At 45.7% G+C, this 17,399-nt stretch overlaps 1 protein-coding gene across 2 annotated transcripts in view; it reads left to right on the top strand.

Annotated features, from left to right (window-relative positions):
• The window catches only part of fam171a1 (family with sequence similarity 171 member A1), a 54,282-nt gene that overhangs the window by 18,657 nt on the left and 18,226 nt on the right, over positions 1-17,399 (top strand). For both annotated transcript variants that reach the window (XM_064339283.1, XM_064339277.1), the window contains exons 2-5: positions 8,429-8,656; positions 10,481-10,573; positions 14,814-14,972; positions 16,424-16,600. In XM_064339283.1, the coding sequence (XP_064195353.1) occupies positions 10,531-10,573; positions 14,814-14,972; positions 16,424-16,600 (379 nt within the window). In that variant the 5' untranslated portion in view covers positions 8,429-8,656; positions 10,481-10,530. The remainder of the gene's footprint in view (positions 1-8,428; positions 8,657-10,480; positions 10,574-14,813; positions 14,973-16,423; positions 16,601-17,399) is intronic.

The following is a 17,399-nucleotide window of genomic DNA, read 5'->3' as shown; positions in this document are numbered from 1 at the left end:
CAGACAGCTTTATCGTCTCTCCTGCGGTACGGTGGTTCTGGGCGTGTGGGACCGTGGATGATTCACGCCTGATCGTTCGATTCGTGAGCGGATCATGCTAACGCAGTCACATTATCCTGGTTACGCTCGAGGCGAAATGCATCTGCGCCGCTGAATGAGTGGGCTCTTTTATCGAACGCTGAGTGGGGCTGTCTGAAAAATGATTTGGGGTCCTGAAGTAGGTTGTTCTGGGGTGTTATTTTATTCAGTCAGGGGTAAGAGTTTGTAAAGGGACTGCAGCTCCTGTAATGATCTCTCAGCCTGTGTAAAGTGTATTGCGTGAAGCCGTCCACAATGGCATAGTGACACGCCTCCCCACCCCCACACACCCCCTGCCGATTTCAGCAGTCCCTCCCCACACCACCCCACCCCACCCTCGCTTTCCCTCTGTGAGGCTCACAGCAGACGCCAATCAATAATCCCGCTGTCGTGGCAACAGGAGCAGAGTCTGCAGGCGGGCCTAATTGGGGCTAGCTGGCAAGGGAGTTCGGCCAGGAAAAGTCACTTTGATGCCTTCACCTTCCAGATGACATCACTGACCTCCCTTTGTTTCGTTCTCTGCCCCTTCCCCGCCCGCCTCCCCTAGCACTCGTAAAGCAACACTATCGCTAATGGCATCCACACCTGTAATAATTACTCAATTATTCCCTCATCGTTGTTTAGAAGGATGGGTGGGCACCCCCCCCACCCCACGATAGGGTTTGTCGGATCCTCCTCCTCCTCCTTTTATATCAGTAAGAGGCAGACTCTTACATCATTCTGACTGGCAGCACAAGGCTAAACTCATCTCTGCCGTGAATGACACAGAAATATTTTAGCACTTGAACTCTTGCACCAGCTGCTTGTTTACAGGTCGACACCATGACGACAGCGAAGCATCTCGGGGGGGTGCAGACTAACATGAAGTCACCACGCCCCCCCACCCCTTCCCTACCTCAAAATGATTTTCCTGAATCCCCCACATTATAAAATTTGATTAGAATGAGGATTCTCTCTCTGAGGGGGTGGTCCTGCTCGGCTTGTTTAAGTATGGTGTCAGGCACTGATTTATTTGACCGGGTTAAGTAAATGCTGCATTGCATTATCCATGGACCCATTTTGCTGCTTTGGAAGCGTGTGGTATTAAAGGGGGTGCATTTGCATAAGTGTGCGGGCCCCCCAAGGGGGTCGTGGGGAGCAAGCACAGCTGGTAGCCCCATAGGACGCCCAGAACAAAGGAAGTTATGCAAAGCTGCATGGATTGGCGGTTTCTTGCTCTCTTCAGTGAACAGCCAATCCGTGGCCCTGCAGTTTGTGTTATGGGCTTGATATGAGCCACTGCAGCTCTCGTTGGGTCAGAAAATTTTCCACTGGTGGTTCAGATGAATCATTATTCCTCTTGTTCCTCGTATGTGTTAAAGCATCATTACTGCTTCAGTGTAATTATGCTGACTCGAGGGGAATCGAGAAGCGCATGAGAGCCTTTCTGTGGGTTACTTCAGGGCACATGACGGCATTTAATAAAATATGTTTTTTGTTGCAAAATCTCATTGTGTTGATGAAATACAGGCTCATATAAAGCTTTCTCTCCACTAGAACACTAGACCGTACACCTTCATTATTGGCATCTAGAATATACAAGTGTGGAGTGGGCCAGTCCAGTTATGTGTTTTTGACACTAACGGACAGACAGCTGCTGCTTTTCACACCACCGTCCACAAGCCAACCTTGCGCAAACATGAGTCAGAGGAAGACCCTTCATGTACAACTGCCGTAAGGAGACTGCATGCACCTGATTGGCCATCGGGGGTCAGCTGACTGAGCCCTCCCTGAACCGTCATGGCTGCCATGGCTACCAGCCATAGTCGGCACTGTCGCGGCCAGGATTCCATCCCAGACCATGGGGCCCATCTGTTTGCTATTCTGACGCTGCGTACAGTCGCTATTTTTGTATTTAATGTTAACCGCATTGCCTGTGTTACCAATTAGCTTCCATTAGGTAGTTTTTGTACACAAAGCTGGTGCGACTTGCTCCCGATGCACAAAAACAAAGAATAAGCTCTGGGGTGAAACTCAAGCCTAAATGGAGGTATATGACGTAAATGGAGTATGTTGAATACGTCTTTTTCGGAATAGTAACTGTGAGCTTGCAACCAAAGCATCTATTGGCTGCTCAGTTTGACTGCCCCACCTCCTCTCAACCACTGAGTCTACATTGAAAGATGAACATTTGGTAGGCATGTGAGACATTTGCTAAAGAGTGGTGTCTTGTAATTTTATGCTCCGTTTTATGTTCGATTCTATTCCTAGAGTATTTATTTATGTATTTATTTTGCAATTGTACAGCTGTGCTCATACATTTTGTTTGTTAGATGAGATTTTATGGCTGAAATCATAATGCATCATCAGAATTTGTGTAAGAGTGACTTGTAAGGCATAATTAAACATATTCATATATTTCTAAGCAATTTTAAACTGCAGTACTGTGTCATGGTCTTTATGTGAAGGTAAACGCCATAGATAAGTAAAGTTTCATGTTGAAATCTGCCTATGCCAAATCTGCCTAGGTCGACTCCTGCCAGGATGGGCTCTAAAAGTCCTGTTTGGGGCCACATATAGGCGAGGGCCTGCATTAATCATAATAATAATAATAATAATATCAATTAAAAGAGCTAAAAAGATTTAAAAGACATGTAAAAGCAGTTGTAAAATAATGGAAAATAAACCACTCTGTAACTGTACGCTAGTTACGTGTGGCCTGGTTTCAAACAGTCCCAGTCTAAACAGAACGCTCCCCCCCCAAGTAGTGAGTGTGTTCCACTTTCACCGGCTCGTCCCCCCGTGATGTCATTGGGGCAGGATGCAGAGGGTGTCGGGGCCAGGAAAGGACAGCATCCGCTCCAGCGCCAAACGGCCTGAGAACAATGCGGTGTTCATTGGAGAGCCGTGCTCTGAAGACCGCCGGTGCATCTGCGCCCAGCCTTCCCGGGGCCTCCAGCCGGAGATCAGCAGGCTTCCTGGCACCCGCATGAAAGGCGGGCCTTAGAACTCCCAGAAGTCTTTATTAGCCCACGGCGGGACACGGTTGTGCATCGTATGCACCCGCTTACTTTTCAGGTTTATCCGTCTGACTGAACCGGAGCACCATGTAGCTAGGCTACAGAAGTGATCATTTGATTGGGTGGAGACAGGTGGGGTTTTGTTGGGCTTAGCTTGCCCCTGGGTTAAGAGAAAGGGTGATTTGGGGGGCTGGGTGCGGTGTGAATTTCCTTGTTTAAAGTAAAAGACTAGTTCATCACATCAAGTAGGGTTTTTTTTTTTTTTTTTTGGTGCCAAGCTGCTCTTAAGTGAATTGTGGCTGCAATGCAGCAGGCCAAATGGATGTTGTGGAATTTCTGCAGAAGGCTGCCCAATTGGTCCTGGAACGACCACCGCGGTTGAAAAGGTCAGGCCTCTGGGCAGCCCTGTTGAGTTTGCCTCCGCAGACGATCTGATTTACCAAAGTGAAGCGAAGCCTTACAGAGTCCCGCATAATCCGTCTGTAAATAAGCAACTGGTTGAGCAGGATGAAACGGTTACCGCCCCTCCCCCACACACTACCCCCCCACCCAGGGAGGCCTGCTACGTCTCCAGTACAGCGTGCTTTGCTAGCTACAATTTTATAATGCAGATTTCAGCTGCATCAGGTCACTTAAACCTACTGTTTTTTGGGACAAGAAATGAATAGTATTTCTTTCTAATATTATTCCCGACATATTTTCTTGTCTGTTTTTATTTGTTTAATAAAAACTTGGTCATAGAAAAAAAAAATTTTAAGTAGGGGTTCTCTAAATTTAAAGTGTTTATTTGTTTTCAGTTTTGGTGGATTTAGGGTTAGGGTTTGGTCACTGGTGTGGTCACAACATTTAGTTTTCCTACCTCCAAATTTTAGAGTTCCATTCAAAATGAAGCTACACCCTCAAACAAAGTGGCATGGTTTGCTTGGGGGTGTAAGCCTGGGGACTGTCAGAAATCTCATCTGACATGGTAATATTGAGCAACATGTCAAACCTAATTTTAAAGTCAAAGTGTCAACACGTGGTTTCATTTCATAAGTTTTAGGCGTAGGCTACTGTTCATCAACTGCCACAAATAAGGGAGCTAAGGTTCGGTAACCACGTCAGACTGTAAGTACGATGTAAGCAGATATGCTCACTTTCACTATTTTTTACACAACTCTGTAAAAGTGAAAAAAGGAGGCTATGTAGGTAATGATGACAAGCTTTTAGAATAATTGTGCCTTCTTATTGTCTGGGTTTCCTTTTTTGATCGCTTTTATATGAAGACGGTGTTCTTTTCATAGATTTCTTTCAGCCATTTTGAATGTGTAGACCTGTGCAGCCACTAGTAGCCTTGTTTATCAAAACTGTCAACCACTGGCTCTTCTCTTCCGCAGTCTTCTTCCTTTTTGAATGTTAGCAGCGATCCTGGGGGAGGGTCTCTGATTGTACATGCATGGTTTTCCACATTCGTCATGTAACGTTCTGTTGTGCGTCATCAAATTATACTTGGCAGGAATGTCACGCCTGACACCACCAGCGGGAAAACGGCATAGAGGAGCAATTTACAAAAGCAATCACATTGAATCGATATTGCTTCGAAAATGCCATTGTGAGAAATGTTATTTTTTAATATGAAACGATTACAGATTGACACTAAGACATCATAATAGAGCAGCACTCACTTTCAGTCAAGTTGTTGAACTTCTAAAATTAATCCATGAATGTTGGGAATGTGAGTGCTTCTCGTTTAAAATGTTGACCAGATGATGTATTCCCACACCCACATTCTCTCTGCTAGCTTCATGAGTTCAGCACTGTGTAAAAATAGTGCTGAATTTTCATGAGAAAGTATAGGCTACTACATGGCCAAAAGTATGTGGACACCCGAACATCACATCCAAGTGTACTTGTTGAACATCTCATTCCAAAACCATGGATGTATATGGAGTTGGTCCCCCTCTTTGCTGCTATAACAGCCTCCACTTTTCTGGGAAGGCTTTCCACTAGATTTTGGAACATGGCTGCAGGGATTAGCTTACATTCAGCCAAAAGAGCATTAGTGAGGATGGGCACTGATGTTGGGCGATAAGGCATAGCTCACAGTCGACGTTCCAGTTCCAGGCCAGTCAAGCTCATGTTCTCTAAACTCAGCATAAACCATCCTTTCACAGACCTCGCTTTGCACATGGGGGCATTGTCTTGCTGAAACAGGAAACAGGAAAACAGCTTCCAACTTTGTGGCCTTCCCCAAACTGTTGCCACAAAGTTGGAAGCACACAATCTCTAGATTGTCATTGTATGATGTAGCATTAAGATTTCATTTCACCTGAATTAAGCGGCCCAGCCCGAACCATGAAAAACAGCCCCAGACCATTATTCCTCCACTACCTAACTTTACTGTCGGCACTGTGCATTTGGGCAGATAGCGTTCTCCTGGCATTCGCCAAACCCAGATTCATCTGTCAGGCTGCCAGATAGTGAAGCGTGATTCATCACTCCAGAGAACGCGTTTCCTCTGTTCCAGAGTCCAATGGCGGTGTGCTTTACACCGCTCCAGCCGACGCTTGGCATAGCGCATGGTGATCTTAGGCTTGTGTGCAGCTGCTCAGCCATGGAAACACACACACGCCTCAGCACTCGGCAGACCCGCTCTGTGAGCGTGTGTGGTCCGCAGTTTCACAGCCGAGCTGTTAGTGCTCCTAGATGTTTCCACTTTGCAATAACAGCACTTACAGTTGACTGGGGCAGCTCTAGCAGGGCAGACATTTGACAAACTGACTTGTTGAAAAGGTGGCATCCTATGACAGTGCCACGTTGAAAGTCACTGAGCTCTTCAGTATGACTCATTCTACTGCCAATGTTTGTCTATGGAGTTTGCATGGTTGCATGCACCTGTTAGCAATGGGTGTGGCTGAAGAACCCAAACCCGCTAATTGGGAGGGGTGTCCACAATTTTTCTGTCATGTAGTGTACGATAACGCACAAGAAGTTCACAAATCTTAAAAGAGACTTTTTAATACTTATGGCAGTAGCCAGTCTCTTAGCCAGCAAGCTGCTTGACAAGTTGTCTGCTACTGCTACCTTCATGTCCTAGCCCTTTCTGCAAATGTGTTTCTACTGTTTGAGGAATGCTTTGGAGGTGATTGATTGGAGGAAGTGTGTTTTTGCAGTGGTTTCCTAAACTGGCAAGGCCTTCAAGTGAGGAAAAACAGTCCATTGTTTGGAAGGAAGGTTCCTATTGGCTGAAAATGAGCAAATGGGAAATTCTGTGTTGGCTGCTGTCTCATATTAAATATCCTCCTGATAGTTCTTGCCTGAGGAACAGGCCACATGTAGACCTCGATAAGAGGTTTTTATTTTTATTTTTGTGCAGCGGGCATGGCAATGCACTTAATGCTTTTATAAATGGAACTGTTATGATTGAGCTTATGTCGATTTTGACAGTGACATAATTGCCTAAATAGAGAATCGAGTTATTATTTTTAAAGAAAATGGGCCCTCATTAAAAATGTACAGCCTAAGGCCAACTAATTATAGTCTATTATGTTGATGCGCTGCAGTGAAGTGGTTGCTACCGATACATTTCAGTGTATTTTCAATAGAGAGATGTTTGGGATAATTGTTTTTGTTTTGCCATTAAGTCTGCAGGAGATGGGCTGGTGAATTAACTGGTGCCATAATGTTCTTGCTCTTTCCAGAGAGTGCTGCTGATTAACACTGCGATCCCATTAAACAGTATGTAACGATATGTAAAATGTCTGGTAATACATGTTTCCCGGTACTTTTTTTTGAGTAGGTAGGAATGATGTTTTTGCTTTTCAGACCATACTTTTTAAATTATATCGAGCATTAAATGGTTGGACTAGAGATTTCAGAAATATTTTGAAACAACATCAGAATTATGTTTGATTCAGTCAGCAGTACTATATTGTTTTTTTTTTTTTTTTTTAGTTTCTCGGGAAGTTGTATTTCTGAGTCATAATTGTAAGTCTGTATCATCGCTGCAATATCACGTGGCAGTTTAAGAGAGAGCGCAGGCTAGTGCATTTGTCATATGGAGCACTTTCAGACAGATGCTGCTCCTCTTCACTCTGCAATCCACCAGCTGAGTTGGGCCTACGCCGCTCCAAACGATGGCGCCTCTCGTGCCGCTGAGGCTGGGCGAGCCGTGTGGAATGAGGCGGGGGATGCCCTGCCCAATGAAACCTTCCCTCGCTGAGTGATGATGAAGCCAGTCAGTGGCCCCCGGGAGTCTGCGGGGCCACAGGCAGCACTGGCACAGTCCACATCCTGTCCCGGACTGCGGGGCACATTCCTGCAGAGGTCTGGAGCTTTAGCTGGATACACCACCCAGAAAAATCCTATTCATTTAAAGTGAAATATACACGTCACAGGAAAGTGATTGTAAATGACGTGCATTGCTGAATATCACATTATCCTTTTATTTTAATTTCATTGGTCAAATGTGCTGTAAACAAGGTCAGTAGCTTGTAAAATTAAAATATGTGGATTGTCGCACATGTACAGTATCTCCATGGTACTTGGCTAACTTTAGATTAACCAGATAAAGATCAGATTTAGGGTTTATTTGTGTTCATCATCAGAAGACCAGCTGATAGGTCAACATCTTGGTTTCATACAGCTATATATCATTGGTACATTACTCTTTGTGCATGTGTGTTACGCATTTCAAATTTCACACACAGCTGTGGTGTGCTTGTCATATGGACTTTAGACTTTGTAGTAAAACAACATTAAGGCGGTTATATCGGTATGTTTGTTTACAGCTCTGTACTTGTCCAATGTTTTTTTAAAAAAAAATTTTTATTTTTTATTTTATGCACTTGTCTGTTGAATGTGTTTTATATGTGTTTTACATGTACATGCAGGTCTCTCTTGAAAAAGAGATCTCGATCTCAATGAGACTACCTGTTTAAATAAAGGAAAATAAATAAGGCGAAATCCCTTTCAAATGCAATATGTAGCATAATGAACACAGTAGTTGGACATTTAATGGTGTGATTTGTCAGTCAGCATGTTGGTTGGAATAGGTTCAAGAGGCAATAAATATTGTTGGAGGTACATGTATGTACATTGTTAGGTATGATTCATTTTCCATAAAAGAAAATTATAAGTTTGAATAAATAGCTGGACATGATGTATCCCTATTGTATCCCTCCATTTGGGGTCAGTTTTACGTATAGAATATATAGCAAAACCTTTTCACTCAGACATTTGCAGATGAAGTGTCTTCAGAGGTACAGTTGGCTTTGTGCTTGGAACGGTAGCTGCCACTTGGATGACAGCGGAGCAGAGATTGCGGTCGTTAGCCACTAAGTGAGAATTCTGGTTTTTGTTTTTCTGCACAGAGGTCACGCTGAAAGTCCACCTGAGCGACGCGAGCACGCATCAGCCCATCTCCGGAGCCGCCATCGAGATCTTCACCAACCAGACCTCCTTCGCCACGGAAACATCGGGGGCAGACGGCAGCGCGTTCATCAAATTTCACTACAAAGTCGGCACCCTGTTGATTGTCACGGCAACCAAGGCGGGCTATGTGCCAAACTCCGCCCCCTGGGGACCAACCAGATTACCTGGTATGTTTTAGCGGCGCTGAGATCCGCTCCAGTTTTAGGATTATTCAGTGACCATGCTGGGCCCTGGCACTTACTGAAATAAATTTTTAATCGAGGACCCCTTGGAGGCAGCTGAATGGAGCTTGAAAGGGGGGCTGAGGGGGGAGGGCTGAAGTGCAAGCAATACTATGAGGGAAGAGATTAGCATGTTTAACAGAGCCGGAGGGAGAGAAAGCACAAAGAGGCAATAGCAGACTGCTGGAAGTCATTTCCATGAAGGTAAATAAGGAACTGGGAAAGGAAATAATGGTGAACAAGCTTAAAAACTTAAATGGCACCTTGGGCCTGACTAAACATTAAATGTCATTGTAGTAATATTCCTTGCAGTGTACGTTTTTTTCTCTTTGTCAAAATAAGAGCTTGAAATAAATTTGAAATCGCAATTTTTTAAAAAGCATTAAGTATTAGAGGTGCAGTAATGCCTTTCTATCCCTGGCTTAAATTCTTGGTTCATCCAGCTGAGCAGATTTCCTGCTCTTTATTTCCTGGTAGTAAAACCCCGGGTGCCCTTTTTAAGATTGCTTTGTTCATAATTGAGGGTCTAATACACTACTGGTCAAAAGTTTTAGTGCACCCACAATTTTCAACAAAGAAATAAGCAGCTTTTATTTTACCAAAAAAATTATTTGCATTTTGAGTGTATTCATGCCTTTTTTTCTACAAAGCCGGTCATATGGTTCTGAAAGTTCACACCAGCTGTGCTGCAGACGGTCCCACAGATGTGCTCCACTTGTGGGTTGCTTCTCCTTGACCTTTCCGTGCAGTTCATCCTAAACTAAGGCGATATTACTTCATTTGTTGGAAAATGGAAAGAAATTCTTCACCTGTTTATTTATCCAAATATGGCTTTTTTTTTTTTTTTTTTTTACAAACTCCAAATTATTTTTAACTTCTAACTACTCCCTTCTTTCCTTGTGCCATTTGAAGACATTTGCAGAAGATAAACTGCTTAAAGTTGACTCAAAACGGAGTACAAAAACACAAGTGACTGGTAGTGACTAAAACTTTTGACTGGTAGTGTGTATTAGCTTATTACTTGCACTTCATTTTGCAGTGTTTTTCTATCCATGCAAGGGAATAATCTGGACAAGAAAGATTTGTACCATTGAGTTAGAACCATGTTCTCCATGTTCTTAAAGAATTAGCAAGTGAGTCCCATTAAAAGCAGGTCACATGTTCCATTGCTTTAGCTTCTAAGTATGGTTCCTCTCTCTCTCGGAAGTCATCTCCAGTGTTTAGTCTCATCTGAACCCCCTTAATTCAATTTGACCGCCATTGAAGTTGGGAGATGGATAGTCTGGCTCGAGGTTATGCTTTGAGTTATAGCATGGAATGCCTGGGATTGCTTACAGTCATGTTTTTCCCCCCCAAAAAAACATGATGGTGACTTTGACAGGAAAAAATGTAACCGCTACAACTGTGATTTAATCTGCATGAGACAAGGACTTGTATAGCCCATCTCATCAAAAATGCACACGGGCTGGGAAAAGCATATGTATAGCCCTGATATGTTGAGGTCTGTTCACAACTGATAATGCTGTAGGAATGAGTAATGGCAAAAAATGGAGGAAAGCCCTCTACTAACTGTCACTGAGTCTTCAGATACTCAAACAATAGGACTAGAACCGAGGAAGGCTAAAGTAAAGACTGTTATCTGTGCTTATGAGAGAGGAATGTATATGTAACTGGGGAAGAGCAGAGGACCATCAGGGCTCTGAAGCACAGTGAAAGGACGCGGTAGAGGCCTTGTACTGGTGTCAGCGGTGGGATGTGTGTCTGTTGCAGTGTTCTCGTCTCTCAGCCTGGACCTGCTTCCTGAGAGGGCGGCCACGTTGATGGTGTACGAGGACGAGGTGCATATCGTCTCTGGCTTTCCAGGTAACGAGTCACACGTTCTGTACCGTCATCTTATCAGCCTGCAAACATACAAAATGTAGTATTTTATTTGCTATTATTATTTTCTATTCCTCTTCTTCCTCTACACGTACATACACACACACACAAACGTAAATAAAAATAATGAATTGAAGGATGTCCCCCTTCCTTAAATGTCTGCGGGGTGAGCGTAAGTGCAAATGTAACGTTCTTCTGTTTCCATTTTATTATGTCGTGCATGATGTACTCCCCTTTGTGAATATAGGCAATCGAATTAAGGATGTGCTTTTTTCCTCTTGTCATTTGTCTGGTTTTGACATCTGAAGAGAGGAGTCAGGTGCGGTGTCTGGGCCCTTTAATTGCCCTAAAGCCAATATCAGCACCCCCCAGGGAATATGCGCCAGTGGAGAGGAATTCCAATCACTTGGCATTCATGAGACCCCTCCCCTGGGACCGAGAGTGAAAACTGTGTCTTTATTTCAGCGTCACTTAACTGAAAGCCCACTACAAAAGGATGACAGCCAGGCCCACGCACAGGGTCCGCGCCCATACATGGTCATCCACAGTCATTGTCTGCAGTGTGCTTACATCGGTCGGAAACCTAAATTAGGGACATGTACTGGGTGCTTTCATTGTCACGTCTTAGCTGTAAACCCTCCTCCCCTTCTGTTTTGGAGTAAGATGGTATCACAGTGGTTTCTGAGAAGGATGGTATGACTGTATGAAAGCTGTAGTTACGACAGAAGAACAATTCAGTCATTTCTTTTACATGTGCTTTGGGAATATGCATTTTAATGCCCTTGGATAATGCTTCCTCTACCTGAAAAAAAACCTCACTGGATTAAAGAAAGTCGTACTGTTCGATTCAGCTTATGATCTGAATTAATTTTCAGTCATTAAAAGGTCCCCTTCATTGTGTGCGTAAATATGTGGCCTTTATTTCAGGTGTTAAATGTAGCTACTCTTGCTAATGGTAGTTTTGGCATCAGAATTGCTTGTTTTGTCTGTCCGGATCAAAGTTGAGGTTTGCTAGCCGTTCCTGCGCCATGCTAATTAGAATTTTGAATGCTTTTTTAAATTTGGAACCGTGCATTTGAATGAGCAGCACTATTTATACAGAGTTATGTGGAGTGTCTCGCTGAGTGCCCTCTCTCAGCCCGTCTCTTGGGAGCGAGGTGCCGCTTCGTCCGAGTGGAGCAGCGCTTTGTATTCTGGGAAGGGACCCTGCTTGTAGCTCTCAGAGATCTCCTCTGGCTGCCAACTCTGTGGTGGTCCTGCCATTTCCCAGCCAACCAGAAACTCCCCATACCCCCATAGGGAATGCACCCTGTAATATTAGGGTGTCTGGTAACATTTGTAGAGGACATCCTCCACCAGCACTGTGCCCCTATGGATTCACTCTTCACTGTGACTCTGCTGGTGGATATAGACCAGACAGTGTTGACCTTGGGGCCCCCATATGTTCATACTGCATGTTCAGCACCACGATTTCGGTTCCAGCTGGGTGTAGAATTATAAGGCTCATAAGTTCATTGTGTCCCTGGTATGACACCAATAAGGGAGATGGTTATGAATGTATGGAGGTCAGGGGGAGAGCAGCAGAGCAGGTGGTGACGGGAGAAATGTGAGTGAACCCCCCCCCCCCCCAGAAAGGGACTCGTGCTGTGAGCCTACAAACAAGCACAGCGCTAATTACCTCTGTGCCCAGGGAATCACTTATACCCTTACAGCAGCCATTACAGCAACATCCTATAAGAGGAATGTTAAACGTTTGGAGCATCCAATCAAATATCAGCTCTCGTAACCGGACCCCCCCTGGCTATCGATTTGGGCGAGCTTAGACAAGAGCGTGCTCTCCTCCGAAGCACCTCTTCTTATCACACTGCAGCTCACAAATAAGGCCCGGCACACAGCCCCAGATTTACCAGCAGGGGACGCTGGAGAGCAATGAGGTCCCCGCTGACTGACCCTGGGCGACGTTACCGCCTAAGGACGCAATGTGGCCACAGTCAGTACTGGCACGGTTGGAGTTCGATCCCGGGCCACGGGTCTCATCCATGGACTGCAACGAGAACATTGCCTCAATCAGTTGAGCCACCTAGCAGCCCTTGTAATGCACTACAGAGCACTACACAGCTATGCTAGTCTGCTCCTTCATGCAACCAGTCTCGAGTTCAAGGCAAAATATTAACAATAAATAAAATAATGAGAACAGCAATGATAATGTTAAATCAGAAACCCACAGGTGGAGCATTGCGTCGTTGCCTAATCTTATGAGTGTTTAAAAAAAAAAAAATTTAAAAAAAAGGTACGATAATAAAAATGTGAAATCCACAGACGGGGCATTGCCTCATTGCACAGGAATCCATTCGCGAACACCATGACCTCACCGCGGGAGAGAGAGAGAGAGCGAGAGAGAGAGAGAGAGAGCGAGCGTGCAGAGCGAGTGTCTGTCGGCCGACCGCCGGCCTCCCCACGGGAGCAGCGCCGCAGGCCTCATCACTCAGGGAGAGGCAGAGCGAGGCCGGACACGCCTGGGGACCGCTCCGCAGTCTGCCCGGGCAGGGAGGGGTTCCATACCCCCAGATACCCACTGCGGCGTGCGCACGTGGAGGGGGGGGGGGGCGTGGGGAGGCTCGCTGTGCTCGGAATCACAGCGCAGCACTGCCTCAGAGATACGAATCCTTGGGGAATGGGGCAGTTTTCTGCTCGGAAAAATGGTCGTACCTTCTCGAAAGTGAAGCTAAAAGGCACCCATTTTAATTTAAGTAATGTTATTGGAGCGGTTGCTTGCATTACTCTGGCCTTTTCTGGCCAGAGTTAATGATCAAACAAGTCACATGCTGGGGCTCACTGGAACATTTATTTTTCCTGCTTACCACTGGATACCACATAGTAAGATGTGTCATAATAGTTAATATATTAAATATCATGAGGAATGTAAGCTGACTCTCATTTGAACATTATTTTTCCATTTTAGTTTTATGACAGATGCAGAATATTAAGGTGCATAACCATAATAATAATAACATTTATTTGACAATTGTTATTAAAGATAACATATAAAGACGCATTGCAAACTGCAAGTTGAAACATCATAAAGAATGCATGTGTCCATTACAGAGAAACTTAAACCTATTTAAAATGATGACTATTACATAGCTGATACTGGCCAGGCTGAGAGTTCAAAGTAAGTAAGGGATTAGTCTAGCACAGGGGTAGGCAGTCCTGGTCCTGGAGTTCCAGTAATGTTTCTGTTTTCCGTTAAGAGCCTGAGCCTGTGTGTTCAGAGCCGGAATGGTGGCCTGCTGAAAACCTCCAGCCCAATAATTAATAGAGTTAATGTGTAGATGTAGGCTTGGAGTGAAAAACAGGAACAGCTCTGGCACTTCAGGACCAAGGCAGCCTATCCCTGGCCTAGTGTATTATAAAAGTCACGCGAGGGGCCAGAGATTTGCCAATGAGTAGGCTGCTTTTAACTACCCAGCTCCGCTTTAACTGCTTCTGGCACTTTTAAGTAATGAAAGCATCCATCTTTGTGTCAAGCAATGCATTTAAAAGCCTCTTTTATTGTGCAGAAAAAGGTAGGCTGCCATTGTTTTATTATTCTGCTTCCTTGGGAATTTACTCCCACCTGGTCATTTTAGATGCTTCCAACATACAGCCCAGAGGGGGAGGGTTTTTGAAAATTTGTTTGCATCATTGATAACAAAGAGAATATGTATATATATAATGAGAAGCTTGAAAATGTGCAGTTGCTTATACTACATCATATCCTGTTTGGTTTACTGGTCAGTCCATAATTCTGAGTTTCATATCTCTGAGGTCTGCTGTATGTCTACAGTACATCCAAAGAGCTTCCTTCACCCGGTCAATGATTTCATCTGCTTTATTTATTTATTTATTAGGTTATTTCAATCAGCCAAGTATCAATGATTTATCAAAGTGCTTTATATTATGCTGTTCCATGACAAAAGCAACGCTTAGATATTAATAGATATTAAGGCTTAAATTCGTTTTTAAGCATTAATATCTAATTTAATGGACATCTCTCCTTCTTGTAAATTATTAGGAGTTTACCAGCCCAATTAAAAAATCTGTCCAACCAGTGAAGTTCCCATTATCCCTCAGATTTTTTGTTTCCTCATTAGACAAGGCGGTCTAGATGCTTCGCAGTGGCGTTTGGTTTGTGACCCACACATATCCTTCCCCCCCGTTGTCCCCCCATCCCCCGGTGCTCCAGGTCTGAGGGTGCAGCCCTGCGTGCAGTTCCAGAGGAGGGCCTTGAGCCTGCCAGCCAATGCCAGCTACAGCAACCTGACCGCCCTGCTGACCGTGGCCGGCTCTGCCTGGGAGCTGGAGCGCTTCCCCTACCTGCAGGGCCTGGGAGGCAATGGGACAGGTGAGAGGGGCGCCGAGCCGCGCCTACAGGACCGCCCGTAGAACCGTTTGGGTTTGTCTGTGCAAGACCTTGCTGGATGAGCTCCAGGTGTGTTCAATTATGGTTGTCAGGACCGCCGGTAGAACTCATTTTGTTTTTTGATGTGTTCTCCAGTTGACCGGAGTTGGATCACAGCAGGATTCACTCCAATATGGTCTCTCAGGGGAAAAAGACAACAAAGGTTAAGGCTTTGAATTGGGCGTGCCTGAGGTCATGCTTAGTTTGAAGTTCTGCAGATGTTCTTGGTGTTTCATGCGTTTACTCCCGTTGCTTTTACACTCTGAAGGTGTTGAGTCAGTTCAACGGGATCCATAGTCCACATTCATGCGATCTTGTCCTTCTAATGAAATACATTTTTTCTTCCACATGATTAATGACTCAATTCAGTATTTTTGTTTCTGAACTGTTTAATTACACCGCCGTCGCGAATGCGCTGCGTATCTTTCTGTCTCGAGAGAGCAGAAGAAAGTGTCCGCGTTACACCTCTGTAATCGCCCTGCAGGCCAGCGCCTGGCACAATGGCTCGGCTCATAATGAAGCCATTACACAGCCCTGGCTTTGTTCAGGGCGGCTCGTCGGTAGCCAAGGGACGGCAGGAGGATCCTTCAGAAGACCCGGAACCTTCCGCGGTCTCGTCCCCGAAAACACAATAGCCCGTGTCCGCGTGTTTCGAGACGTATCTCGAGGGCGTCTGCGCGGGACAACGAGGGCGTCCGACCGGGCGGCTCCGCGTGGCTTAGCGCTTCGGCGGCGGCCTGTTCTGGTGGGCGGAGCTTGAGCCTCGCGGTGATGAGGCTCCTGTGTGCAGCGTATGCACGTGCAGGGCGGGGCTGATATTTCTTAAAGTTTGTGCCCTGGGAGAGCAGAGAATCGGTAAGCGATATGGCTAATCTGGCCGAGCGGGGCTATTGTGGTGCTGGGAAACTGTTGCATGACAACAGTGAGGATCTCGTGGAAGCCACCGTCAGCTGAAATGGAATGCAGCTTTTTTGTTTTGTTTACACTCAAGGGGACATTGCCAAGCAATAACGGCAATAGTGAAGGCATTGTGAAACCACAAATCAAGTCACTTCACCAGTTACAATGTACTGCAAATGTTTATCTGTTTAACCCAGAGAAAGTAGTCTCTTGCTGAAGAAGGCCTTTCGGACACAGCAGTAGTGAGATTATTGTTAAGGGAAGAGGGCCTGAAAAACCCCCTCAATTAAGAGTTTGCAACAGGCAGTGACCTCATTCTCAATCCCAGTCTGGCTCCAACAGCAACACGCCCCCGTCACGCCCCCCCCCCCACCCACCTCCCCCCTCACAAACTTCCTTGTGCTCAGTGAAGCTGAGTCACGCAGTCAGCTAATCTCTGCACTCCTCCCTCTCCTTCCCTACTCCTCTCTCTCGCCCCCGCTCTCTCCCCTCAGGGAACGACCGGAGGTTCGAGCTGACCCCCATCACGGCCGTCAGCGTCCACCTGCTGGGCAGCAGCGGGCGGGAGCTGCAGGTCAGCCAGCCGGTCAGCATCAGCGTCCCGCTGCCCCCCGACAGCGGCCTGAAGGAGAATGACCACGTCCCCGCCTGGAGGTTCGACCCCAAACTCGGTGAGTGCGTCCCTCGCGCTGACTCTGGTGTCATGTGACATCGGGGATTCCAAAAGTTGAGGAAAGACCTAACGCTACGTTACTGTAGATAAGAAAGTCAGCTACCTTGTTGTAGATAAGAAAGTCTTTTAAGAGCAGAACAGAGCTTTTAGGAGATTAGGAGAAAACCTGAATTAACCATCTATGTTCTGCTTCTTTCTGACGGACCTTTCTAGAATACGCAGCCTTGGAATACAGACCCTGATCTGTCAGCTGCTAATGATCTTATCTGCTCGTTTAAATGACACAAACAGGGCTCCTCGGGTGCCGTTTAGTGTCACTGTTACACCAGGCAGTTGTGTGAATTTGTGGTGTCCCTCTTGACGAGATAAGTCCTTCAGTGTTTGCTGGGCGAGGGGGGGAGGCGGCTGGTCTCTTATTTGGGTTTTTGCAGGGGTTTCCTGTGGGGAAGGAGAGGAAAGTCTATTGTGATTACAGGGCCGGGCAGGAGGAAAAGCGGGCTCCACAGCAGCCTCCTGGCATGTGGGCGGAGGCCTGGGTTATCCGGCTGCTGCACGGGGGGGCAGGTGGGAGAGGCTCGAGTGAAGCTTCACATCTGATAAACAGAGACACAGTGGAAAGACTGACCTGTTCCGAGGTTGACGCAATGCAAAATCTTTTGCTTTCATATACAAAGCGGTCTCAAGTCTTAACCTTAGTAATCTTATTATTAAGTCATGCCACTTGAAAGTAGTAAGGCTGTTATGGTCGCAAGTTAGTTTCTTTCCCATAAGAGTGTCGCCCTGTGAGGTTGAATATT

This window comes from Anguilla rostrata, chromosome 1, assembly GCF_018555375.3.
Source record: "Anguilla rostrata isolate EN2019 chromosome 1, ASM1855537v3, whole genome shotgun sequence".
NCBI lineage: Eukaryota > Metazoa > Chordata > Actinopteri > Anguilliformes > Anguillidae > Anguilla > Anguilla rostrata.
The sequence above is the reverse complement of the archived record's forward strand: the minus strand, read 5'-3'. Positions and strand labels throughout refer to the sequence as shown.